This window comes from Myodes glareolus, chromosome 9 (genome assembly GCF_982192425.1).
Source record: "Myodes glareolus chromosome 9, mMyoGla1.1, whole genome shotgun sequence".
Classification (NCBI taxonomy): Eukaryota; Metazoa; Chordata; class Mammalia; order Rodentia; family Cricetidae; genus Myodes; species Myodes glareolus.
Genome location: NC_142034.1, coordinates 65,218,108 through 65,245,211, shown reverse-complemented (window position 1 = coordinate 65,245,211; position 27,104 = coordinate 65,218,108). Strand labels below are relative to the sequence as shown.

The window sequence follows — 27,104 nt, the reverse complement described above, 5'->3', positions numbered from 1 at the left end:
ATCCTGAGGGGGGGTGGCATTTTTGCCTGCATGTTTGTCAGGGCACTATATGCATGCAGTACCGATAGGTGCCAGAAGAGGGCACCATATACCCACCACACTGGAGTTAACAAATGGCTGTGAGCTACCTTGTGGGTGCTCAGAATTGAACTGGGTCCTCTGGAAGTGCAGCAAATGCTTCAAACCACTGAGCCATCATCTCTCCAGCCATGTTGTTCTCTAACTAAAGACATTCAATAGCTCTGTGGTGGTCTTGTACCTGACACGGCGACTCTTCACCACCAGCTCTCCTCGCGAGTGGGCTGGCTGCAGCTAGCTTGAGAGATTCAGTCATTGTCAACCCATCCCACAGCAATGCTCAGATGGTGGTGGGGACTGGACACCTGCAAAATCCATCTTATTTCCATACATGTAGAGCTTGCTGTCTCTCAAAAAAATGTTTAGTGATCCACAGCCAGTCTCTCCACGTGTGGTGTCAGACTTGGTATTATGAACACAACACTTTTAACACTTAAGGCTTTAAACACGTTTTGCAACATGCTCATTGCTAGTAGATGGTGAGGGGTGTTCTTTATACTGGCCTTTGTGTGCAGGATTCTTTCTCAATTGGTACTAAAGATATTCATTTATCTTTTGAATAAATGCTATCCTCTATGAATCTGCTGGGGTATTCTCTTCCTAACTTTTGTGCCTTTTGTGAGGTGGTCTCGCTACTTATGCTGTGGGGTGTGGTGACAGCTGGCCTCTTCACGCTGCTGCTGATCTCGGAGCAGAGCACCGCAGCCCTCGATGCGCACGCAGCACTGCTGGCCACGCCTAGAAACAGTCTGTTTAAAGACATTTGGTACAAATTTTATGGCATGACCGATGATAAATTTTGTCAAAAGCTTCTTTCTAATTCACATTGCTGGGTTTTATCCTTTGTTCTGCCCTTACTGAGATAATTTCACATTTGGGTCGCTCAGATAAGGTCAGTCTGTACTCATTTTGCAACATTCCAGACCGAATGTTCCTGGGCTAGAAATCTCCTCACAGGGTATGACCCTGTTGGTGGCCCTGAGTTCTGCTCACTCCTACTGTGTCTCACAAATTGCCCTTGATATCCATAATAGATTGACCTAAAATATGAGCGGACTTTAGTATGTTGTGCTGTCTAAATAGGCAGAGCTACAGGCTCTTCTCCCTGCTCTGTTCTCTAAGAGATCAGCTGTAAGCACAGAACAGGTAACTCTCAGAAAGTTTGAAGGCGACTGCTGTCACCTCTCAGGGCCTTGGGACTTGGGCTCTTGTGCCAGGACTGAGCCACACGACACTCACTTTGAGTGAGCTGTGAGTTCCTGGGTTAATCTTTTAATACAGAAATTATTAGGTTAGCACGTCTGTCTACACTATCCCTTGTTTACATATGTTTTTAAGTGATTGTACTTTTTTTACATTTACTGTGTGTGTGTGTGTGTCTGTGTGTGTGTGTGTGTGTGTGTGTCTGTGTGTGTAGGTCAGAGCACAATTTAGAGTTCTCCCCCACCATGTGGGTTCTAGAGATTGAACTTAGTATGCCAGGCGTGGCAACGAGTGGCTTTATCTGGTGAGACAACTCCCCTGCAGATAAAAAAAAAAAAGGCAATTATTTTGTTCACAAGTCTGGTTACAGTTCCTGTTCTGTTTGTTGGGTTTATGAGACAGTCCTCCTCAAGTTGTGGCAGCTACCTGTGTGACACCCCACTTTGTGTGTTCACACTTGGCTCCTCCTCAGTGGCTGTTGGTGGCTCTTCAAATCTTCTGAAAGTCCAACTCCCCAAAAAAGACATCCATTTGGATTTTTATCAGACATAAACATATTTGGGTCTCCCATGGATTTCTATGCACTATGATCTTCTTACTATCTTCCAAAAATGTAACAACTCTTCCTTATGGATGTCTTAAAAAATCCCTTTTAGATTTGGAACTATAAATGGACTCTTCGTGTTGTTAAAAGTCCTTTAAAATCTCACCTTCCACCGGTGTTGTCAGTACAATAGACAATGAAAAGAAATGCTTTCCACATAATGATTTGGGTTTTTACTAGTATTTTAACTTGGAATCATAAGTGTGCATTACACACATGTATGTGAGAATCCAGCTGCTGCCCGGTCATCACACTCTACAGCGGCTTTCCCCTCTCAGAGACACTAGCAGGCTCCCCACTGAGACACTGTCTGTAGGTGGCTAGCTGAGGACTGCAGGTGCAGGGTTTCTCACCTTGAGAAGTGAGTTTTCAATCGTAGGGGCGCTTGGTTGTCATGCCCTCTGCCCCTAGTTCTTTTCCTAGCTCCGTCCGGTTGCAGGCACCTGCTGTAAAACCTTCCTCTTCCTCAAAGAGTGGTAAGTAGAGACGCCCCCTCCACCATGTGACTCCGATTCCTCTGCAGAGCCTCCGCCATGTTGTCTGTCTCTAGTACTACGGTTCGAACTCTCTTCAGAGCGCCTGTCAAAGCTGTGTCTGTCTGTCTGTCTGTCTGCAGTTTAAATAAATCTTAATGCCTCAAAGAACAACTTCCGTCTCGTGTCCTCTGCTGAATCTAAATTCTCTCGTACACATTTATGGAGCACAATATGACATCTTGATGTATGTATGTTACAGCATGGAACTGTTAAGTCAAGTTAGATAAAATATTCATCATATTCTGGCTTGCTTTCTACTGTGATGGAACACCATGACCAAAAGCAGCTTGGGGAGGAAAGGGTTATTTGGCTTACACTTCCATGTCACAACCACCACTGAGGAAAAACAGGGTAAGAGCTTGAACAGGACCTGGAGCAGAGGCTACAGAGGAATGCGGCTTACTGGCTGTCTAGCTCCATTGCCTAGCTGTTTTACATAGCCCAGGTCATCTACATAGGGATGGTGCTACCCACAGTGGGCTGGATCTTCTCACATCAATCATCAACCAAAACTGTTCCTCACAGATGTGGCCACATGCAATCTGTTCTGGGTAATGCCTCTTCCCAAGAGATCCCTGCTTGTACCAAGTTGACAATTAAAACTAACTATGAACCATTTCCACATGCACATTGTTTTCTGTGCACATTTGGAATGCTCTTCTCGAGCTATTTTTTGAGCACATGGTACATTATTATTACTTTGGTCACCTGATTCTTCCTCCTGTGCTTTGTTGGGATGCCGTGTGTTTCCTAAGGTTCATGTGATGGGAATTTGATCCTTGATGTGGAGCTACTGAGGTCTTAAGGCCTCAAATAGGTGAGACTGACTCACTCAGTCCCGGGATCAAACTCATGCCATCAGACTTGGTGGCAAGAACTTCTGACCCAGGGCTGGAAAGATGACTCAGTGGTTAAGATCACTGGCTGCTCTTTCAGAGGTCCTGAGCTTGATTTCCAGCAGCCACATGGTGGCTCACAACCATCTATAGTGGGATCTGAGGCCATCTTCTGGCATAAAGTCATATATGCAGACAGAGCATTGGCATGCATTAAATAAATAAATAAATAAATCTTTAAAAAATAAAAAAGAACCTCTGACCCATCTAACTGGTTCCTCTTTCTTATTTTTAATCAAAAAATAATAAACTATTGGATACAATGTAATGTTTCAACAACCTATCTACATTGTAATCAAACATGGTAATTAACATAGCTACTGCACCAACTGTTTATCATTTCCTTGTGATAAGAGCATTTTAAATCCTCTTAGCTGTTTGGAAATGCATTGCACATTATTGTGAACTGTCATCATCTTACTGTGCAGTAAAGCACAGGAACTACTAATTACCTTCTAGGACGTTTGATGTGATTTATCCATAAGCTCCTGCATTAACACCCTTTCCTATGATGAATTGGTCTTTATGACTCTGTTTCAAAAAGACATTAGGATTACTCAAAGTTTCTACTTCTTTTTGTGTCTCTTTTTATACAAATTTCTAGAAAATAGCCAAATGGTTTCCTTTTTCTAATTTCACATTCTCTAAAAATAAAAAATAGTAGAGATACAAGATTTCTTTCTTGTTGTTTTGTTTTATTTTGTTGGTGTGTTCATTTGTAAACCATTTCCTAGTAAAGGAACACTTAAAACGTGATGTAGTGACACCCAGAGGTAGAGAAGACCCCTGAGTGAGGGGAGACGGATGCACATCTGGGACTTCTGTCTGGTGAGTGGGGAAGGCACAGAGGGATGAACTCCTAAGAAGCTCTGTGACATCAACACTGACTGTGGGTGGAGAACCCCACTAGAGGAACTTACCTTATGGGAAAGAGCTCATAAGCTATTTCTCTCTCTTTTCCTAAAGGTGCTGAAGAAGAATCCTAATACTGGCTTGTTTTCTAATCTGCTTTAGAAAATAAGGCTTTCCCTGAGGAGAGCGTTCCGCCTCGCGGCAGTGCATCCACAAGCCTCCCGCTCTCCCCTTACTTTACACAGACACCACCATGCAGTGTGGACCTACAGCCTCAGTACACACAGACACCTCTGCACCTCAGAAACTAGGCGGGAGTAGCCAGGTACCTGAACTCACAATAAGTCAGCTTCTGTTGCATGAAAATCCAGTTATGATTAGGGGATCCAAATTTTCCTAGCTTTATTTAAATTGAATGGAAATGCTTCTTGTGAACACTGTCGGGACCCTAAGAGTTATAGCAGGTGGCAACTAGTGTTCAGATGTCAGCCCACTAGAGACAAGACTGTCTCAGCAGGGTTATGGCATGGAGGACCTTTAGACACTTGAACATTCACAGAGCCTAATCCTTAGTTCACCCTAATCCTAAACACAAGGAAGAGCCACGAATGTCCCTGGGCACCAAGAACCAACACAACAAACCCCTGGGATGTTTTGGGGTAATAAATGCTACCACATGGAAATAAGGACGGCTCCTTCGACTTAATCACTTTCATTTCTGCTCTCATAAGCAAGCCCTGTGTGTAGAAACAGAGGGCAAGCTCCCTGCCAAAGTGCCAGGGTCCTTCAGGTTATTAGTCTTAGCATTTCATCCAAATGAGTAAGGTTAGTACCCTCCAACACCCACCTGTGACATCCAGACGGAAGGAGACCTTCTGTCCCCCGGCCTCGCAGCTGTACTCCCCAGCATCTGCCTTGCCCGCCTGCTGCACCACCAGCCTCCTCTCGCAGCCCGAGGCCTCCACTCGAACCTTTGAGCCAGAGCTCAGCTTCTTCCCGTCCTTGAACCAGGTCACCTCAGTCTGGGCCTGGGCCACTGTGCAGCTCAGAGTGGCACTGGCGCCTGCCTCTGCCTTCACCTCGCTGCGAGCCTGCTGCTCCTTGGCGAATACCACCTTGGGTTCTAGGAATAGACAAGGCCCACAGGGTCAGAGACATTGTGTAGGCCAGGAAGGCCACAGCGACAGAGTCTGAATAGGTGGCCAGACGGCAAAACCTCCCCCGTGCTCTCACTAGCTATACCCAGGAGAAGCCTGAGTCTCTTAGAACAAAACCACTTCACCCACACACCCTGCTGCCTATTCAGGGGCTGCTCCAGCGGGCCCTCTGTAACAGAGTCTGAGCAAGCCTCCGAGGAGGAGGAACTGTGGCTCAGCACACGTGTGCACCTGCTCAGCAGTGACAGAGGAAAGTCTCCCGCAGGACGGTGCACAACATGTTATCACAGAGCCTCCCAAACTCCGCTCCCTTGCCCGCTTCAAACACCCTCAGCTGTTCCACTCAGAGGACACCCTAGACTACCTGTGGACCTTACTGCCTGGTCCTGGGAGTGGGGACCTCAAGTCTTGGGTCATTAATGTTTGCTCCTCCACGCTGCCGCTCCAGTATTTTGCCTAATTTCAAAGGCCCTGTGGTTTTTATGCTCCCTTCAGAAGCCATTCGTGTAACTCCCTGCTAATGTGTCGGCACTATATTTGTCATGGCTACCGTGATCATTGACTCTTGCGGTATATTCTGAGAGAGCAGCTGGTGAGCTCTCCATTGCAGGCAAAGATACCCCTTGTCTTTCGGCTAACACATCTGCGACCCACTCGAGAACCTGCTGTTACCCTGGAAACAGCAGAGGACCAGCAACACCTGCTCTGGTCCTGCTTACTTCACTTTGGTGACTCTAACCCCCCCGCAGTTGGCTCCTTGGCGTGAGGAGGAAGACGTCAAATATGATTCTATTTCCCTCTGTCTTGTGCATCTCACAGGGCGCTGGGGTTGGGGGAAGGGGAAGAGGGTGGATCTGCTTCTACACAGGCTGTTCTGAGCTCACCGCTTAATTGTTTAGGTCTCATTATTGGTGCCTATCTTTAGACTCAATTAGACTCAATTTCTGGGTTATTTTAGCTTTTGAAGAATCTTGGCACCCGGTATAGCCAGTGCCCCCCAGTTGATCTTTGACAGTGTTTTGGCTCAATGTTTTCCCACTTGGACAGAGGCGTCCCTTGGTGTATCTGAACCAAGAACGATGGCCTGCAGTCCATCCGGACTGTATCCATCTAGTTTACCTTCTTCACAGAGTGTGGCAGCACAGCACAGAGGGTTTGGAATTGGGAAGGTGATGACTTTGACATGCACGTGGATCTAAAAATGTCACCTCTCATGCAAACATGGCAGTGCTTCCCCTACACCATTCCATGGCCTAGAAGTTACTCTCAACCCTCTTACAATGACGTTGGCATAAAAGGGGCACACAAAACCACACCCCAAAAAAGTCATAACTCCTCGATTAATGAATTCAAAGACACCAAAATGGCTGAAATGCTAGAACACATAAATTTAAGCTCTACATGTAAAAATAGCTAATGATTTCAAGTAGGAAACAAACGAGCACACGGATGAAGGAACGAAATCAGCTCAGGGTGTAAATAAGAAAATCAGTAACACAGAAGAGACGGCCAACAGCATGCATAAGAAACTGAGAAAGACATCGAGATCATGAAAAAATGTAAGTGATAAAAATGAAAAGCTCAGTAAAATTAAAAACACACTAGAAAGCATTAATAATAGATTAATCAAGCATATGAAAGAAAGATTATCACAAATGGAGGACACAGGGAAAGACTGTGGCCAGGCAGCAACAAAGAAAAGAAATGACAAAAGCGTGACCACGACATCCGGGAACTCTGGGACACAGTCAAGAGCTCAAGCCTAAGAGTCTGTGGGACAGAAGATGAGACACAAACTAAAGGCATAGAAAACCAGCTCAATGAAATCAGAGAATGTCCCACATTTAGAGAATGAAGAGGGCACAGAACACATGGGTTGTTCACAGCCCCAAATAAACATGGCCTGAGAATCCCTATCAATACATTATAAGGAACATGCTAAAACTCAGCAAATAAACAATGTTTATTTTAAAAGAAACACTATTAAAAGTGTAAGAGGACCAGTAAAATGGCAATGCAAATTAAGGTACTTGCTGCCAAGCTTGGTAGTCAGAGTTCAGTCACCAGAATGCGTGTAGTAGGAGACAGCTGACTCTTGCAAGTTGTCTTCTGGCTGCCACCATATGTGCTGTGCCGCCATGCACATGTGTGCTGTGCCACCATGCACGTGTGTGCTGCGCCACCATGCACATGTGTGCTGTACCACCATGCATGTGTGTGCTGCGCCACCATGCATGTGTGTGCTGCACCACCATGCACATGTGCATTGTGCCACCATGCACATGTGTGTTGTGCCGCTGTGCACATATATGCTGCGCCACCATGCACGTGTGTGCTGCGCCACCATGCACGTGTGTGTTGTGCCGCTGTGCACATATATGCTGTGCCACCATGCACATGTGTGCTGTGCCACCATGTACATGCACACATACAACTTGAAAATTGTAGTGATTCTTTGTTTAAGGCAAACCCATCAGAATAACCTCAGACATCTCAGTAGAAACCCCCAAGCCCAGGAAAATAAGAAACGCCCTGAGAGAAATAAGCAAAGCTGCCAGCTAAGAGGACCATTCGAACAAAGTTATCTCTTAAAATTAACAGAAATAAAGATAGTGCAAGAGAAACGAACTAAAGCAACGTATAACAACCAAGCCACCCCGCCTGCGACACATTCTAACAGGAATCCTGAACTCGGGGGAAGAGAAAAGTCTTAATCACAGCAGCACATGAATTAATAAATAGGAGACTAGGTGACCAAGGATGACTTTAAAAGACTCAGTTGGGACCAATTCAGTAATAAGGGGGAAGAAAGAACAAGAGACTGGTGAGGTGACTCAGGGGTTAAGAGCACTGGCTGCTCTTGCTGAAAATCAGGGTTTGGTTCCCAGTACCTGTATAACAGTTCTAGGGGGTCTGATGTCCTCTTCTGGCCACTGTGAGCACTGCAATATGTAATGTACATACACGCATGCAAGCACTCATAAACATAAAATCAAAATAAATCATTTTTAATAATGAATAGTAATCCCAGAGTCAGGCAGTGGTGGTACACACCTTTAATCCCAGCACTCAAGAGACAGAGACAGATGGATCTCTGAGTTTGAGACCAGCTATATCTACAGAGCAAGTTCTATGACAGCAAAGAAACCCTGCCTCTAAAAACAGAAAACAAACAAAAACAAAAAAGTACACTAATCCAACTAAACCAAAACAACCATGAAAATCATCAATAAAACTACAAGAATCAGAAAACACCTCTCAATAATAATCCTAAACATAAATGATCCTAACTCCCCAACAGAGCATTGGGTTAAAAAGTAAGATCCAGGGACTAAAGAGAAGAGTCAGCAGCTAAGAGCACTTGTTGCTGTTGCAGAGGACCCAGGCTCAATTTCCAGCATCCACACAGTGGCTCATAACCGTCTGGAACTCGATATGAGTTACACCAGACATCCACACAGTGCACAGATACACATTCAAGCAAAATGCTCACACATGTAAAATAAAATAAATAAATCTAAAACTATTTTTAAGTATGTCAATAATTGGCTTAATATGGAGTGAAGGAGACGAACAAATGGAAGAATAGCAAGAGAGGTAGCTATGTTTGCATTTCATGAAACAGATTCCAAGCTAAAGTTAGTCCGAGGGACAAAGAAGTTCACTACACTTTAGTAAAGGGAATAGTTCCTCAAGAAGATGTCTTGCCAGGCGGTGGTGGTGCACACCTTTAATCCCAGCACTCTGGAGGCAGAGGCAAGTGGATCTCTGAGTTCGAGGCCAGCCTGGTCTACAGAGCGAGTTCCAGGACAGGCTCCATAACTACTGGAAAAGCCTGTCTCAAAACCCCAAGATGGAAGATTAAAGATGTAATAATTATGAATACACATGTGGATTGTCCCAGAGGACTGACCTGTGACGTCCAGACGGAAGGAGACCTTCTGTCCCCCGGCCTCGCAGCTGTACTCCCCAGCATCTGCCTTGCCTGCCTGCTGCACCACCAGCCTCCTCTCGCAGCCCGAGGCCTCCACTCGAACCTTCGAGCCAGAGCTCAGCTTCTTCCCGTCCTTGAACCAGGTCACCTCAGTCTGGGCCTGAGCCACCGTGCAGCTCAGCGTGGCACTGGCCCCTGCCTCTACCTTCACCTCGTTGTGTGCCTGCTGCTTCTTGGCAAACACCACCTTGGGCTCTGAGAACAGATAGGGATGCACAGGATCAGAGACACAGTCCATAACAGGACGGTCACATGGGGAAAGACATGGAGCAGTTAGAAGGCAGAACATCACCCAGCCTCTGCACACAGTGTCCAGGGAAGCCCAGGGCCTCTGCACACAGTGTCCAGGGAAGCCCAGGGCCTCTGCCTCAACGCAAAACCCCAGTTTAACCTCATATCTTGTTGCTGCTGTAGGGTCGCTCGAGGGGAGACATGGTTACACTCCTCCATGGACAGGCTGCGAGTCAACACAAGCATGTGTTCCACAGTGACAAAACGGAGAGTCCCCCAAGACTTGCTAGGCCATGCCTCACAGAGGTGAGAATCCCCAAGGCTCCATACCCTTCCCTACTCTGTGTATTATCAGTTGTAGCACCTGCAAGGGAGAGCCTGGGCCATCTGGGGCCCTCTGCTCTCTGCCATAGTGATGTTATTGGCCATCCATGTGTGTGTGTGCGTGTGTGTGTGTGTGTGTGTGTGTGTGTGTCCCCTCCGTATAGCTGATGCTCAAGTAGCCCCTACTCTCAATAAGACTGCTTCTTCACATTTATTTCAGGAGTCTGTTTACATATTACAGGACTTATCTTCTCTCATTGTCTGACCTGTGGGCCTGATCCCAGTTACAGATGGTTAGATGTGGCTGGTACCCACAAAAGTTTACAAGTCGCAAAGCTGGATTCTCACGTGGTGATGCTGAGGTGGAGAACTTTTGACAAGGTAGAAATTAGTGGAAGTTCTGGACCATCGGAACCCCACTCTCTTATGAGTTAACGCTGATCCGGAGACACAGGCTGAGTCTTACAGAACAAATGGCCTCCCACAAGAGCAGAGCTTCAAATATTCCTGTGTTTGGTCCCTCTTGTTCCTAACCTGGCTCCTTTCTACTTCTCCGTCATTTTGTGGAATTAGATCCCTCACGAGGACACCAGTAGTACCATGTCATCCAAACCTTCATTAGTCACTGATTTCTAAGTTGCACGGCCTCTGTTATTTTGCAATAGCTGCACACAGCAACCCCATCTAATCGCTCTGATTTTCAATGTAATTTGGCTAAATGGATCATCGTTGCTCCACTGGGGCTAGTTTGCTTGATTCCTGACAACTCTTTTCTTATCCTGAAAACCTGAAGCAACACACATCAGGACTACGGTTTACCTGGGACCCTGGTGTCTCCAATTCACCTGGAATTGACCTCTGGGATGTGAACTAGCAGACAACTCTTCCTTTCCATGTGTTTTAATGCCCCAAAACTCTCATGAAAAGTTCTTTCTCCCTTCCTGGCTAGGTCTAAAAACCAGGGAGGAAGGAGGAATGGGTTCACACACAGGTGCATTTCAGAACCCAAGGCTCTGCTCTTCCTATCTATTGCTATCTCTGCAGTGAGGGCCCCGGGTCCGGTTGCTATGCTGTATAGTAAACCCAAAGAAGACGAGAGGAAAATGCTTGCACTTTCTTTAAGAGTATAGGATGCTGGGCTGGCTCAGTGAGTAAAGTGTTTGCCCTGCAAACAAGACAACCGAATTTGATCCCTGGAGCCCACAGAAAGGTAGAAGGAGAGGACAGATGCCACGAAATTCATCTCTGATGCATAGTGAGGAATGCGTGCCTGCACATGCGCAAACAAGCAATAACAAAAACAGTGATTAAAATACTTCAAATGTGGAACTTCCCCCTCCAGAGTTCTCAGCCAGATCACAGAGTGCAGGTGGTCTGACTGACCCTCGAGAGACATCTGGACCACCACATGTCAGATGCATCCAGAGTCTACCATGTAGCATCGGGGCCCTAGACTGCAGGTGTTCTGAAATGAACGGTTAAGCCCAGTTTTGTGGAAGTGAGGAAAGGGAGACAATTAAGGCCCCTCAGGGTTCTGGTTCTGAGGCCCGAGTCTCACTGGCTGACAGCTAGAAATTCTGACAAAACTGATCAGATCAATTGCAAACAAACAAACAAAACCCAATACTGCCCTTCTGACAAACATGGAGAAAAAGATTCTGAAAACAGCCAATGACCTATGCCTCAAGTCACCTGCTTGTGACCCCTGTGTCCCTAGAGAGTCCTCTGGCTGAACGTTTGTGTTTAACCAGATTTCCCCCAGCTGCAAGCCTGCATAGTCCACTTAGGACAGTCTCCGAGGTCAAGAACAAAATTCTGTGGGTTTGAAAAAAAAAGAGGAATACACCAGCACATTCTTTGTCTAATATTTAAACTTCATTGCAGATAACGTAGATTCGAGAGCCCCAAATCACATACGCAGCACCAGGGACTGTGCTCCTCTGCCTGCACTTGACTCTCCATGTGTCCTGTTCTTACTGCTCTGACCACCATCAATCAGCCGACTAATCCTGCTTTGGTCTGACTGGACCTGGACACTCTTCTGTGGTGGATGCTAAGGACCTGGCTGCATCTCAGCAGAGGTCCCCGGGGGATCTGAGGAGGATGGTTCAGGACACACTGCCCACAACATGAAGAGCGTTCCTAATGCAGTGATGGAAACAATATTCAAGCTACAGGAGGCCCTCTCTCTTCTCTCCAAGCTGCCCTGAGCTCAGCTTAAAGAAGGAAAAGCAGAAGCAGAAGGAGGGGCTGAAGGATGAAGTAGAAAGAGGGACTAGCAAGAGCTGGGAAGATGCTTGGCAGTTAAGAATACATAATCCTCTTGCAGAGGACCTGAGTTTGGTTCCCAGCACCTAAATTGGGCTACTCACAGCTGCCTGTACCTCTAGCTCCAGGGGAGCCGATGCTGCCCTCTTCTGGACTCATTTGTACCTGCACTCATGTGCACATACCACACACAAATACACATAATTTAAAAGTAATAATGAAGTCAATCTCTAAAGGGAATAGTACCAGGAATCTGTCCAAGCCATAGCCAGCCTCCACCACCTCCACACAAGGCTAACTTCATATGGCAGCACCCACCTGTGACGTCCAGACGGAAGGAGACCTTCTGTCCCCCCACCTCGCAGCTGTACTCCCCAGCATCCGCCTGGCCCGCCTGCTGCACCACCAGCCTCCTCTCGCAGCCCGAGGCCTCCACTCGAACCTTCGAGCTGGAGCTCAGCTTCTTCCCATCCTTGAACCAGGTCACCTCAGTCTGGGCCTGGGCCACCGTGCAGCTCAGCGTGGCACTGGCCCCTGCCTCTGCCTTCACCTCGCTGCGTGCCTGCTGCTCCTTGGCAAACACCACCTTGGGCTCTGAGAACAGACAAGGGCACACAGGGTCAGAGACACTATCTGGGTCAACAAGGTCACAGGGAAAAGAGCCGGCTTGGGCAACGGAGGACAGAACTGGTGCGGGAGAATTGTCTGTATTCTGTCAATCATGTTTTAAATAAACTCTGATTGACCAGGCAGGAGGTATAGGCGGGAAAACCAGATAGGAAATGGAAATGATGCAAGGAGAGCAGGAGAATTCTGAGGAGGAGGAAGTTGATTCCTCCCACTCCTGCCCAGACCACTGAAGCAGCAGGATGTGAGTTGCCCCACTGAAAAAGGTACTGAGCCAAATTGCTAACATAGATCAGAAAAAAAAAGGGTTAATCAAGATGTGAGAATTAGCCAATAAGAGGCTAGACCTAATGGGCCAATCAGCATTATAACTTATAGAGGTCTCTTGTGTGATTTTACTTTGGGACTAAACAGCTGGGGGAACAGGGCAGGACAAGAACCCCAACAAGCAAGCCGGCCCTTCATGTTACATAAAAAAAGATTTTTCTTTTGTTTCCACAGAAAACGAGAGGCTCTGGATTTATTCAGAGTTAAGAAAAATCATCTTTGACCAAGGGAGACCACCTGAGCAATCTCCAGTAGGAACAGATGGCCCAGATGTCTGAGTTCTTCATCCAGAACAGGTTCAAGACTGCTGCCTGAGATGATCAAGACTCACAGGATACTTCAGTCAGGACTTGATCATAACTCTAAATTTTTCTTTAGGTCCCTATAAGATTATCAGCACCCCCAACCAGCTGAAAGTAGCCTGAAATACTACGCCCACATTCCCAAAAAATGGACTATGGATATTTTCCTATGTTTTTTTAAAAAAGAGGGGGAAGTAGTGTGGGAGAATTGTCTGTATTCTGTCAATCATGTTTTAAATAAACTCTGATTGGCCAGGCAGGAGGTGTAGGTGGGAAAACCAGACAGGAAGTAGAAATGATACAAGGAGAGCAGGAGAATTCTGGGGAGGAGGAAGTTGATTGCTCCCACTCCTGCCCAGACCACCGAAGCAGCATGGTGTAAGCTGCCCCACTGGAAAAGATACTGAGCCGCATGGCTAACATAGATCAGAAAAATGGGTTAATCAAGATGTGAGAGTTAGCTAATAAGTAGCCTGACCTAACGGGCCAATCAGCATTATAACTTATAGAGATCTCTTGTGTGATTTTACTTTGGGACTAAACAGCTGGGGGAACAGGGCAGGACAAGAACCCCAACAAGCAGGTCCAGCCTTTTCATGTTACACAGAACTTTCTTGACCTTGATGTGAAGACTATGACCCTCATCACAGTGCCTCTGCTGTGTTCACTCCACCAACACTGTCTGTAGACTTCAACTGTGGCACTCACGGCAGATGGATCTTTGGTCCCTGCTCTTCCCACCCTCCAGTCAGATCTGGAGGTCAGTGCTATGCTGACTACATGAAATGACCTACGGGTTCACTTCCTTTCTCTGGTCTCTGAAAAAGTCTCTGCAATCATGGAATAACTGTTTCCAGGACTATTTGATGTTTTCCCAACAAAATTATTTGAAGATTTGGTTGCTGTTCCACTTATTTAAAAACACATGGGATTTATTGAATTTTTCTGTCAGTTTTCACACAGTTTGCTAGTAACTGTCCAAACTGTCACAACTTTTCAGATTTATTACCATAAAATGTCTTATGGTAGCCTTCTAAAATAACATTTCTGCTGGGCGGTGATGGTGCACGCCTTTAATCCTAGCACTTAGGAGGCAGAAGTAGGTGGATCTCTGTGAGTTCAAGACCAGCCTGGTCTACAAAGCAAGTTCCAGGACTGCCAAAGCTGTTATACAAAGAAACTTTGTCTAGAAAAACTAATGATTATGATGATGATGATGATGGCATCTCCATGAAGATGCTAGCTCATTTCTCAATATCTAAACATGGACAGCAGCTATGCGTAAGTCTGAGAGAGCCCTGGAGTGTGGCAGTGCCCGAGGCCAGCTGGGATTGCAGCCCACCATGTAAGTCCTCAAGGCTCCACCTGCACACAAGACAAATGGTTGTCAGTCTCAGACTTGTCCCTCTGAGGACCTGGAGCCAGGTGCCAGCATCAACAGAAATGTGATGGCAGGAGACGCTCACCCTTTACCATCTCTGAGTTCAGGGCAGGAACCCTATGGGAATCCCTGGTACACTATTGAAACGGAAAGTAAAGACTAAGTAGTATTTGCCTTAGATTATACTCTTTGTGTAAGAGAGGACAGGGGATTGAGACCATGCACAAGGTCCAGCCAGAGTCCCAGATGCCATACAGAACAGCAAAGATGGTTCTGGGAACGTGAGACTCTGGATTACCCCATAGTAACGCCACCCAGGGCTCACAACATGGAGCCCTCTTCCACCTTATGTATTCATTCTCAGCCTAGCTGCAGGGGAGGAGGAAGGATGGGAAATGTGAAAGATGAAGGTCAAAGCGATAAATCAGGCCCCTGCCCACTGTCTCATAAGGCCAAATAGGTACCTGGCACATCCAGACGGAAGGAGACCTTCTGTCCCCCGGCCTCACAGCTGTACTCCCCAGCATCTGCCTTGCCCGCCTGCTGCACCACCAGCCTCCTCTCGCAGCCCGAGGCCTCCACTCGAACCTTCGAGCCAGAGCTCAGCTTCTTCCCATCCTTGAACCAGGTCACCTCAGTCTGGGCCTGGGCCACTGTGCAGCTCAGGGTGGCACTGGCCCCTGCCTCTGCCTTCACCTCGCTGCGTGTCTGCTGCTCCTTGGCAAACACCACCTTGGGCTCTGTAAATAGATAGGGATACAGTGAGTCAGAGACGCTAAGTCAGGAAGGCACCTGGGGAAACGTCTGATGGTAGTGGTAGCACCGGAGGGCAGAGCATCATCCAGACTCCACAGCCACTGTGCCCCAAAACCCCTGTGCCTCTTGGCACAGACTCAGACCAGGCACAGACCCTGCCTCTGCTGCAGGAGCTATTCTGGAGACCATCCCTTCGATGGCTACTCCAGGGGCTCTGTGTCGGAGACCTGACATCTTCAGTCCCTTCGGTGGTCCGTTGTTCCAGGTTGTCCCCATTTACATGTTGCATTGTCTTCAGATCCTAGGGGCTCTGTAGGTATTTGAGTACCGGAGTCTCACCAGCTACATTTATTGTCAATATTCTCCCATCTGTGTGCTTCAGCTTCTCATATGTGTGTGGTGGGGGGAGGTGTCTCCTGGTTCTCTGTAAGCCATGTACTCACGTACTAGCTCTGAAATCGCTCACATGGTAATGCCGTGGCCCACTCAGCTCTCAGTCATATCGGTTTTCTCCGTGGTCGTCACCCAGCACACTGTTGACGACAGCGAATGCTTTGCAGGCAGACTTCCAGGGCTAACACGATTTCCAAATGTGCACTGCCCTTAGGGGAAGGTGGTCCTAGCTCTATGCTTCACACTAGTCCGTAGGGGTGGGGCCTACAGTGGCCGTCAGTCAAGAGCTGGTCCAGAAGCCATTTTCCTTCTGCTCTACTCTCCTGTGGCCACATCTGGTACCGCTGTCCTATAAATCTGGGCTCATGCTCTCAGACGTCCATCCTCAAGAGAACGGAGAGCCTTTGCGATCAGCTTGTCACTCATTACCACACTCAAAACAAATACGTTTAGATCCTGATCTAGGGATGAAATCAAGTCTTCTGTGGTTTCTAGTAGTTTCTTCTTCTTCAGATGTCCATCACAGTCCTTCAGAAATATCTGACCATTTCTTCACTGGGCTTCCAAGGTCGTTTGTTGGGCATCGGGTTAGGAAACAATGTGCCTGCAGTTCCTGTGAGTTCTGTAGGATTTCGTTTTCCAAGCCTTCGCTGCGGAGTTTGGAGGGAGCAATGCCTCCTGCAGGCTGGGTTTCTGTGTGAGGCGTCCTTCCCGAGCCTCTCACTACGCTGTTGGCCTTAGGCACGGTCTTAACTGGTGGCAGTCAACCCTACCCCTGCTGGCCTGCCCTGCCTTGTCTGGTTGCCATTTCAAAGGTAAAGCTCTCGCCCTAAGTGGGATGTTAGCTGCTGTTTCCTGCAGTTCTGTCTTTCACAGTTGGAGAGGGGGTGATTTCTGTAAAGAATTCATGATGAATTTTACTGAAGATTTTTCAAGATATGAGATGGTGATTGATTTTTTTCATTATTTGAGTGTGTGGGGGGGGGGGGGCATGTGTGTGTCACACCATGAGTGTGATCAGAGAGCAACCTGCAGGAGTTGGTTCTCTCTTCCCACCCTGTGGGTCCAGGAAACCAGATCCTCAGGTTTGGCAGCAAACACCTTCCTCCACTCAGCCACCTCACTAGTCCCAAGAGAGTCAATATTATGAAATCCTGCCACTCCGCACTCGCTGGATCTCTGTGCATTTCCCTCTCAGTGCCCAACCTGTGCCTTGGGTTGAGCCAATGCCTCGTGCCTGGCTTCCCTTTCCACACAGCCCTCAGTTACTGCAGAGCAGTTTTCTACCAGGCATTCAGTATCCGGCCCTGACGTGGATGTGGCCTTGAGTTCGGCATCTTTTCCCTGTCATGTTTGGTTTGCATGTCACACTGTTGCCATAAAATGATCCATCTTGCATTCCTCCTGTTTCCCAAGAGAGCTTCTGTAAGAAATTTGTCCCCAGAGCTTCGGGAATGATGTCCCTGCTGGCTGCACACCCTGCCCCTGAAACAGTTCTTAGACTCCTGCTTCCATTTCGTTAACACTTATGGCGTTGTCTGAGTTTTCAGTTTCTTCTTCTGTCGGCTTTGGCATGATTCTGCAGGAATCAGCCAAACTGTCACAACTTGCCAACTTTTTAAACCATGAAATCAGCTGTCATATTCTCTTCAAATAATGCCCCACAAAGAAACAACAACCGTCCACCAGCAGGGGTGGACAGACAGCTCCTACAGACAGGGGTGCAGGAGGCTGGCTTCCAAATCCCCAGAAAGGGAGTGAAGGGGAGCACAGGAAACCAAAAGCTGAGAATAGCAAGAAAGCCTTGAGACAGTTACAGGTGTGACCGAGTACCGGGCCTGTGACTTGTCCTTACCCTGAGTAAGTGGCAGCTCTGGCTATGGAGACACACACATGGCTCTGGAAGAGACCCTGGAAGTTTCCAGTGCCCCCAATCCAAGAACAATCACTCTCCCGGGTGAAGGTTACAAGGTCACCTTCAACCAAGAACCGAATAATTCCAACAGAAACAACCAAAAGATGCTGGTCTGGCTCTCGAAATACACAGTTATCTACACCGTGTGGACACCACTCAAGGTATGTAAGAAGGCCTACACCTGCCTGTTTTCCTCACGGATATGAGAGAGCAGGTGGGAGGGCAGAGGATGGTAATAGACAAAGTGTAACAAGAAAAACTCAGTGGTCAGCGATGCACCTGATCCAATCATCATCTCTACACAAACAAACTGATATCTCAACACCCACCTGTGACGTCCAGACGGAAGGAGACCTTCTGTCCCCCAGCCTCACAGCTGTACTCCCCAGCATCTGCCTGGCCCGCCTGCTGCACCACCAGCCTCCTCTCGCAGCCCGAGGCCTCCACTCGAACCTTCGAGCCGGAGCTCAGCTTCTTCCCGTCCTTGAACCAGGTCACCTCAGTCTGGGCCTGGGCCACCGTGCAGCTCAGCGTGGCACTGGCCCCTGCCTCTGCCTTCACCTCGCTGCGAGCCTGCTGCTCCTTGGTAAACACCACCTTGGGCTCTAGGGACAAATGGGGACACAAAGTCACAACACTATCTAGATCAGCAAGGTCACAGTGGGAAAGACCCTGGGTGGGTCAGCAGGACAGCAGAATGTCATCCAGACCCTGCACTCTCTGTGCTCAGGACAAACCCCAGGGCCTCTAAACACAGGGAAAGTCATGCTCCCTCATCCATCCAGAATACAGTCCAAGATCCACAGTAGGTGCCTCAGATGCAGATAGCACCAGATACTGCGTATGTTTTTCCTGAAGGGCCCTGAAAAAGTTTAGTTAACAAATTAGGCTTGGTAAGAAACTCATTAACCAGACATGGTGCTGCGTGACTTTAATCGCACCACTCAATAGAAAGAGAAAGGCAGATGTCTGTGAGTTTGCTGCTAGCCTGGTCTACATAGCAAGTTCCAGGCAAGGCCAGTCAAGATTGCATAGAGAGACCTTATCTCAAAAAAAAAAAAAAAACAAAAACTGGGTGCTGTGGTGCACACCTTTAATCCCAGCACCTGGGAGGCAGAAGCAGGTGGATCTCTGTGAGTTCGAGGCTGACCTGGTTCTACATAGTGAGTTCCAGGACAGCCAGGGCGATGTAGAGTCTGCCTCAACCCCTCCTCCCAAAAAAATCATAACAGCTAGTGATAAAATAGAAAAATTAAAGAAACATAGTGTAACAAAAGCCCATGCTCTAAACCATTATCAAATAAAATAAGGGCCAACAGAACAGAAGTGAAGTGATACCTTGGCCTCTACCTGATGAACTGCTTTTTTCTGAAATTTTCCATATATTTTAGAACCATGGATGACAGGGGTTAGCAAAACACATGGAGTGCAATGCGGAGTAAAAAGAGTGACTGTCACAATTTAACACACACCCCATCACTCCTTTCTGGTGCCACGAGGCAGTTTTTTTTTTCTGCCAATTTTCTGCCTAATTTCCAATTGCACTCTCTTTCTTCGAGGCAGCCACTGTAGGATCTCTGTCCATATCTCCTAGTCTCACCATAGCAGACTGACAATGGCACACACTCCAGACACTTCCCTTCTGCTACCTGTCTTCTCGCCGCTTCTGGTAGGCTCTGCTGAGTCGCTGGGCTTTGATTTTTCAGCTAGTATTACTGCTGTACGTGACATGGCCAGGAGGCTCTCACACTCCACAGCTCTCAGATGGAGGCCAGATGACAACATTGTGGGTACGTTCTCTCCTTCCACACTTACGTGGATTCCAGGGATTGAACCCGGGTCATGAAGCTTGCTCACCCAGCTCATCCGAACCTGCTGAACCATCTCACCAGACCTAACTCGCTTTTCAATTTTAAAGTATTCATACGTGTTTTATGGTGGTCGCCGTGTTTGTTCTCTTGTTCCTGAGCACCGAGGTTGCTCAGCAGGAGAGCTGTGCCTGGCATGCACAGAGCTCTGTATTCCATGCCCAGCGTGGTGCGTGTGTGTGTGTGTGTGTGTTCCAGAAGTGTACATGTATTCTCTTGGCACATACAGTCATCCCATAATTCTGATGTTCACCTGCACATGCAGAACAACTTAAGTACTTCATGATAACTCCATGAGAGGACTTTGAATGTTTCCAACAGAAACACGATAAGCATCAAAGGAACTGAAAACACGGACTGCCCGAGTTTGATCAGTGCACTTCATTGACATGTTATCAGATTCCACGCTGCACCTCATAACCACTCTGTAGAGCATCACATGTTAAATATGTTCAAAATGATGAATACAGTCCTTAAGTGGCGTCACAGGAATACCTGCGTGTCACCTTGAGGATTCTGTGCTTCTCTTTCTATTCTAAGTCTGGAAGCCAATGGCAGTTGGATTTGTATGTGGTGATCACTGGTCCAGTGTTTCTTCAGTATGGTTGAATAATCTCTCATTAAACAACCATACTGTCTACAGCTGTTCCCTGAGTCCCAGAGGGGAGAGGAGAGATACAGGTGGGGCGGGGTTGGGAAATCCATTGCTGTCAGAGTCCAACCTGAACTCTGCTGTCTGCACCGTCAGTCTGGTTGCCTATCCTTGCACTGAGGCACCCATGACTTCATTACGTGATTTTAGCATAGGCTAACCCGTGGTGCAGCAGAGGCTCCCTGCTTTTCTTCTTTGGATCTACTGTTTGGATCAGAAATGCTCCCCAAAGGCCCATGTGTTAGCGATTTGGTTCCCAGACTGCGCCGCTGGGAGGTGGGGGAAATTTTAGTATTTAGGGGTCTAATGGGACACTAGGTCACTAGGATTGTACCCTCCAAGGGGACTGTGGGACCCAAGCCCCTTCCTCTCTCACACACACATTCCAGCATGAAGCAAGTAGTTCAATCGGAGAGGGAGCCATGTACAGAGATAGTTTTTCTAAGGAGAAAAACGCTGGGACCACTGGGGTCATCAGCCAATTTTCCATTACCTGCAAACAAGCCACCTTGACACATAAGCACTGACCTGTGACGTCCAGACGGAAGGAGACCTTCTGTCCCCCGGCCTCGCAGCTGTACTCCCCAGCATCCGCCTTGCCCGCCTGCTGCACCACCAGCCTCCTCTCACAGCCCGAGGCCTCCACTCGAACCTTCGAGCCAGAGCTCAGCTTCTTCCCGTCCTTGAACCAGGTCACCTCAGTCTGGGCCTGGGCCACTGTGCAGCTCAGTGTGGTACTGGCCCCTGCCTCTGCCTTCACCTCGCTGCGAGCCTGCTGCTCCTTGGCAAACACCACCTTAGGCTCTGGGGACAGATAGGGATGCACAGGGTCAGAGACACCAAACTATACATAACCCTTCTTCAGGGCCTGGGGCTCATCAGAGCCCAAGCATGGCCAAGGCAACACTTCCCATAATTGACAGATCATCATGTGATCATAAACAAGGTTCTGTGTCACATGGGACCCAAGCTGCATTGCTGAAGCTTCATGTGTGGAAGGTCTGGGCATGCAGGGTCTTGTCACTGCCCTGAGAAGCTGCAAGCCCACTCTGATGCTTGCTGGCAGGTGAGCTACTGCAGCCCTTAAGGTCATCACTGCTAGTGTCCCTTAACAATGCCTATCCTGACAGTAGTGGACAGAACTCTGACTCTTCCCTGCCTTGGAACCACCAGAAACTTCAGGCCATCCATGGCTTCCCAACTTTCATACACACAGAGACCACAAACAGCAGGAGGAAGCATAGTTGGTAGGAACGGCCACCTCAGTCCCAAACCAGAAACCCACATCTTTCTGGACCACAGCTGAGAGGAAGTACAAGACAGCAAAATGCAATAAAAATCGAGCAGGAAATAATGGCTACGGTGAGTGGCCTTTTCCCAAACTCAAGGACAGGGTGGAGAGGTTTAAACACACATTCATGGTCTCATGGGAATTATGACATGGCCAACGAGGGCTCCCAGAACCCTGGGACAAACAAACACTGAGGTCTAAGGACAGGGAGAACACCAGCCCAAGATAGCCGATATGTCCTAGGATAACCCCATTGAGCACAACCCTGGCACCCACCTGTGACGTCCAGACGGAAGGAGACCTTCTGTCCCCCGGCCTCGCAGCTGTACTCCCCAGCATCCGCCTTGCCTGCCTGCTGCACCACCAGCCTCCTCTCGCAGCCCGAGGCCTCCACTCGAACCTTCGAGCCAGAGCTCAGTTTCTTCCCGTCCTTGAACCAGGTCACCTCAGTCTGGGCCTGGGCCACCGTGCAGCTCAGCGTGGCACTGGCCCCTGCCTCTGCCTTCACCTCGCTGCGAGCCTGCTGCTCCTTGGCAAACACCACCTTGGGTTCTGGAGACAAGGAGGGGCACACGGTGAGAGATACAATATGTTACCTACTTCACAGACACCAATTCTGCAAGGTTCCATAAATTGTGTCCTTGGAGTCATGGACATCAGGTGTCCCGTGAGATGTTAGACTGTCTTCACAGACAGTGTCTTGTCTCAGTGGCTCAGATATGCATTTGGAAGTTATCCTGACTCAAGATCCAGAAGAAAGAGGCTGGGCTATTCCAGCTCTCTCCTTATGTGTCTACTGTCTCTGCCATGTTTGCAGCAGACTCCCTTGCTTGGTGATACATCCCAGAGCTGGCACACTGTGTGTTCTGCGGACTATAGCCTTGTTCTCTGCTGGTTTGATCCATTTATAAAGTATGCACAAGCATCTATTCAGCTCAGTGAACCCTAAATGGATCTCACTCTCCACATAGAACTCAAACCTATGAACAAACAGCATTTCAGCTCCCCATCCACAGACTGCCACCACACAGGCAGGCACACACACACACAGAGAGAAGTACACAAAAACACACACATACACACAGTCTCTCTCTCACACACACACACATACATGCACACTCACATACATACACACTCATACACATATACAGGTGTAGGCACACACACAGGCTCACACACACACACATACATGCACATTCACATCCATACACACTCATATACATACACGGGTGTAGGCACACACACAGGCTCACACACACACACACACACACACACACACAGAGAGCCACTACTCTGATTTCTGTCACCATCAGTTACTCCCGCATGGGCTCTGACTTCACTCCCGTTAGGCCAGTTACATGCTCTATAGTGTTGCTCCACTCAGTGGCAGATTCCAAAATTATGAAGATGGTCCCTTCAGGTAGTATTACCCAGCAACATTAGAGTTGTCTCCATTTGTGGGACTGTACTCTGTGGTACCCACACAAGGGGAAATCACCCAACAACAAATTCTTCATCACGTTTATTTTGTTACATCTGGAGGGTTTGTGTACTTCGCTTGGCTTGTCTGAAGGACCCATCCATGCCGTGTATCATTTGTTCAATAGGTGAGGCATTGTGGTACACGACTTTAACTGGGGAGGAGGAAGCAGGTAGACCTCTGTGAGTTCCAGGCCAGTCTGGACTACACAGTGAGTTCCAGGTCAGTCAGGGCTACACAGTGAGAGCCTGTCTTAAAAGCAAGACGCTTGTTCCTTTACGCTGCTACATGTACCAGCATAGGAGTTGCGTACCAGTCTGTGGGGTTGCACCACATAAAAACCGTATCTGAACGACTTTTCCATTCCTTCTTACGGCTTCTTTGGGCCGTTCACCTGGAGATACAATCAATAAAGCTGCTATAAACATACTTAGTGTCCACGGAGACGGCCCAGTGGTGAGGAACTCAAACTGCTCTTACAGAGGACAGAGTTCAGTTCCTAGCACCCACTGAGGTGGTTTGACTGAGAATGCCCCCTCCCCCAGAATTGAATACTTGGTCCCCAATTGGTAGAAGGTCTTTTTGGGAAGGATTAGGAGATTTGGTCTTGGAGGAGGTGTGTTGCTGGCAGGCTTTGAGGTTACAAGGGTCTCCCACCCTTCCCTGCGTGTCTCCCTTGCTTTGTCTCCTGCTTGAAGATCAAGGTAAGTTCTCAATTGCTCCAGCCAACATGCCTGCTGCTTGCTGCCACACTGACCCACCACGATGATCCAGTTAAATGCTTTCTTTATGAGTATTACTCGGTCACGGTGTTTTGTCATAGAGGTAGAAAAGTAACTATTTACCCATGTTGAATGGCTCACAATTGCCCATGACTCCAGCTGCAGGGGATCCAACAACCTCTTCTGGTCTCCGAGTCCATCTGCACTCATATGCACATACCCGCATACAGGCATATACATAAATAAAAATTTGAGCATCTAAAGAACATCCTTGACTACATCTTTGGTGATGGAATCAGCACAAAGGGCTCTCTGGCTTTAAGGGACACTGTTCTATTAACAGGTTCTCCATCTCCCACCCCATGTCTGCTATCATCCATGTTCTTAACCTGTGCATGTTTCATCCGTCTCTAATGAGAACCTGTGTCATAGTCATACAGCACCAGCTTCCAGGATTCTGCTCATTTCCGCGTCTGTAAGATGCTTTCATTTAAAATTAAAATGGTTTGTCCATAAATTGCAAAGGCAATTTAATTACATTAAATTCTAAATGAACATTTTATTAAGACAATTTACATAGGAAATGCTGTAATTTTTTTCATTAGCATAAAATCTTCAAGGGCATATGATATGTGGAAAAAATGCAGGTGAAGAGAAAATGCGATCCCAGGCTGGGGAAGCACCTCGCTGATTTATTCACCTCCACAGGCAAGGTTAGCAGCAGGCCTCCTAAGGGGCAACCAGAGCTAGGAAGCCTGCAGTGAACCACAGAGGCTCACACTTCACCATCTCATGGACGGGGCACAAACATACCATGAAGATGAAGGTGCACCCATCCACGAAACAAGGTTGTTATCAAAGCTGGCATGGTAAAGGAAGGTGACCTAGACTTGGTGGTGAGTGGTATTTAAGGCACGCACAGCCAGGGACCTTGGTGTGCAGTAGTATTTAAGGGACACACAGCCAGACAAGTAGAACACTGACATACAAAAGATCTACACCATTGGTAGGAACTGTGAGCAAGAAAGTAGGTGCCCAGCACTCAGGGAGGCAGAGACAGATGGATCTCTGTGAGTTCGAAGTCAGCCTGGTCTACAGAGTTAGTTCCAAGACAACCAGAGACACACAGAGAAATCCTGTCTTAAGAAAGAAAGAAAGAAAGAAAGAAAGAAAGAAAGAAAGAAAGAAAGAAAGAAAGAAAGAAAGAGGGAGGGAGGGAAGAAGGGAAGGAGGAAAAGAGAGAGGGAGAAAGGGACGGAGGGAGGAAGGGAGGGAGGGAGGGAGGGAGGGAGGGAGGGAGGGAGGGAGGGAGCGACAGAGGGAGCGACAGAGGGAGCGAGGGAGGGAGGGGGTGCCTGAGTTGTGGCACACAGAATGCTGGGGAAAAGTGTCTGTCACACCTGACTACTCCCACCTCTGTCTTTCTATGCTAGCTAGAGTGTGATCATGAAACCAGACCTGAGTCTAGGCACAGGGTTTCTACAAGAAACAGGAAGTGGGAAGGGCCAAAAAGTAAACAAACAAACAAAGAGGAAAGCAATCAATGAGGTGGCTGACATCTCCTATAGACAGAAATCAAATTTATGAGGACAAAACCCCCAATGAATAGTGTGGGGCAAGGGTGCACACTCTAGAACTTTCTTTTCCATGATGGGTGAGTTGTGAAGCTGCCTAAGAGGTTACAAAGCTACCCAAGTCAGTTTGTGTTGCTAGAATAAAAAGCCTGAGGCTGGTACTTCACTAAAACAAACAATTAACTAAAACGAGTTTGTTCAGTTCATACTTCCAAAAAGGTTCAAGGAAACAGCCCTGGGACTGGCTTGGCTCTGAGGACCCACAGAGGAGAGCAGCAGTGGGAGGAGACTAAGAGGGAGCTGTGGAGCAGTCTTTGTGCACTGTAAAGATGCATCACTCTCATTAGTTAATACAGAGCTGCGTGGTCTATAGCTCGGCAGGCTCTGGGTGGGAGAGCCAGAGCAGGAGGATTCTGGGAAGAAGTCTAAGGAGTCTACCGGAGACGCAGAGCAAACAGGATGGGAATCTGTAGATGAGGTAAACGGGTCTCTGGCAGCACATAGATTAATAGAAATGGGTTAACTGAAGTTAAAGAGCTAGCCAAAAACAAGCCTAAGCTGTCGGCTGAGCATTTGAAATTAATATCAAGTCTCTGGTTATTTGGGAGCCAGCTGATGGGACAGACCCGGCTGGTGGTACCAACGAAAAGCTCTACCTATGGGAAAGGGACCCGAGAGGTGACAGACACTCTGGAGAACCCATTCTCACAGGAACCACACCAGTACCACAAGACCTGGCCCACTGCATTAGCTATCATGAAGCTAGAAGTTCCATGGCCTGCAACTCCCACCGGGGCCCACCCTGTAAATGTCTCCCATCTCAACACATGGGGAACCAAATGCCAGTGCACAAGTCTATATGAGAAGCCAGCCACCCAAACCCGAGCAGAGAGCAGCAAAGACGCTCAGAGCTGAAGGGTGGTTGGCTGCAGGAGTCCTAGCAGGAGTTTGCCTAGGACTCAGGATAGATGAGAGATAGGCAACCATGAGCAAGCTGCACCAGGCCTGTAACGGCTCCAATGCTGAGTGCTCCCCACCTGCCAGCAGTTGTGGAATATTTAACTATATAAAGATGTGTTACATTTATCTATGCTGCCTTTGTTAACAAAGTAAAGATGATCCAGGAGGTGGTAGCACATGCCTTTAATCCCAGCACTCGGGAGGCAGAGGCAGGCAGATCTCTGTGAGTCTGAGACCAGCCTGGTCTACAAGAGCTAGTTCCAAGACAGCCAGGGCTACACGAGAAACCTTTTCTGGAAAAAAAAGAAAGAAAAAAGAAAGACAGAAAAAGGGGAGGGGGAAGAAAAGAAAAAAGTGTTACATTTGTTTAGTTATGTAAAGATCTGTTGCCACCTTGTCTGCCTAAGGCACCTAATTAGATTAATAAAGAGCTGAATAGCCAACAGCTAGGCAGGAGAAAGGCTAGGTGGGGTGGGCAGGCAGAAAGAATAAATAGGAGAGGAATCTAGAGAAGAAAAGAGGAGAGAAGGTAGGGGAGAAAGGGAGACTTCTGGAGCCAGGCAGTCGCCAGACAGACGGACATGGAAGAAGCAAGAAAAGAAAAACATACAGAAAAAAAGATAAAAATCCCTGAGGCAAAGGTAGATAAAGAGAAACCAGTTAATTTAAGATAAAAGAGCCAGCCAGAAACAAGCCTACGCTAGGCTGAGCAT

General features: G+C 47.8%; 1 protein-coding gene across 10 annotated transcripts in view; it reads right to left on the bottom strand.

Annotated features, from left to right (window-relative positions):
* Obscn (obscurin, cytoskeletal calmodulin and titin-interacting RhoGEF) overlaps positions 1–27,104 on the bottom strand; it is a 151,128-nt gene that overhangs the window by 100,140 nt on the left and 23,884 nt on the right. For all 10 annotated transcript variants that reach the window (XM_087910592.1, XM_087910583.1, XM_087910584.1 and 7 more), the window contains 7 exons: positions 21,932–22,207; positions 20,893–21,168; positions 18,174–18,449; positions 15,245–15,520; positions 12,462–12,737; positions 9,240–9,515; positions 5,017–5,292 (listed from right to left, as the gene is read on the bottom strand). In XM_087910592.1, coding sequence (XP_087766718.1) covers positions 5,017–5,292; positions 9,240–9,515; positions 12,462–12,737; positions 15,245–15,520; positions 18,174–18,449; positions 20,893–21,168; positions 21,932–22,207 — 1,932 coding nt within the window. The remainder of the gene's footprint in view (positions 1–5,016; positions 5,293–9,239; positions 9,516–12,461; positions 12,738–15,244; positions 15,521–18,173; positions 18,450–20,892; positions 21,169–21,931; positions 22,208–27,104) is intronic.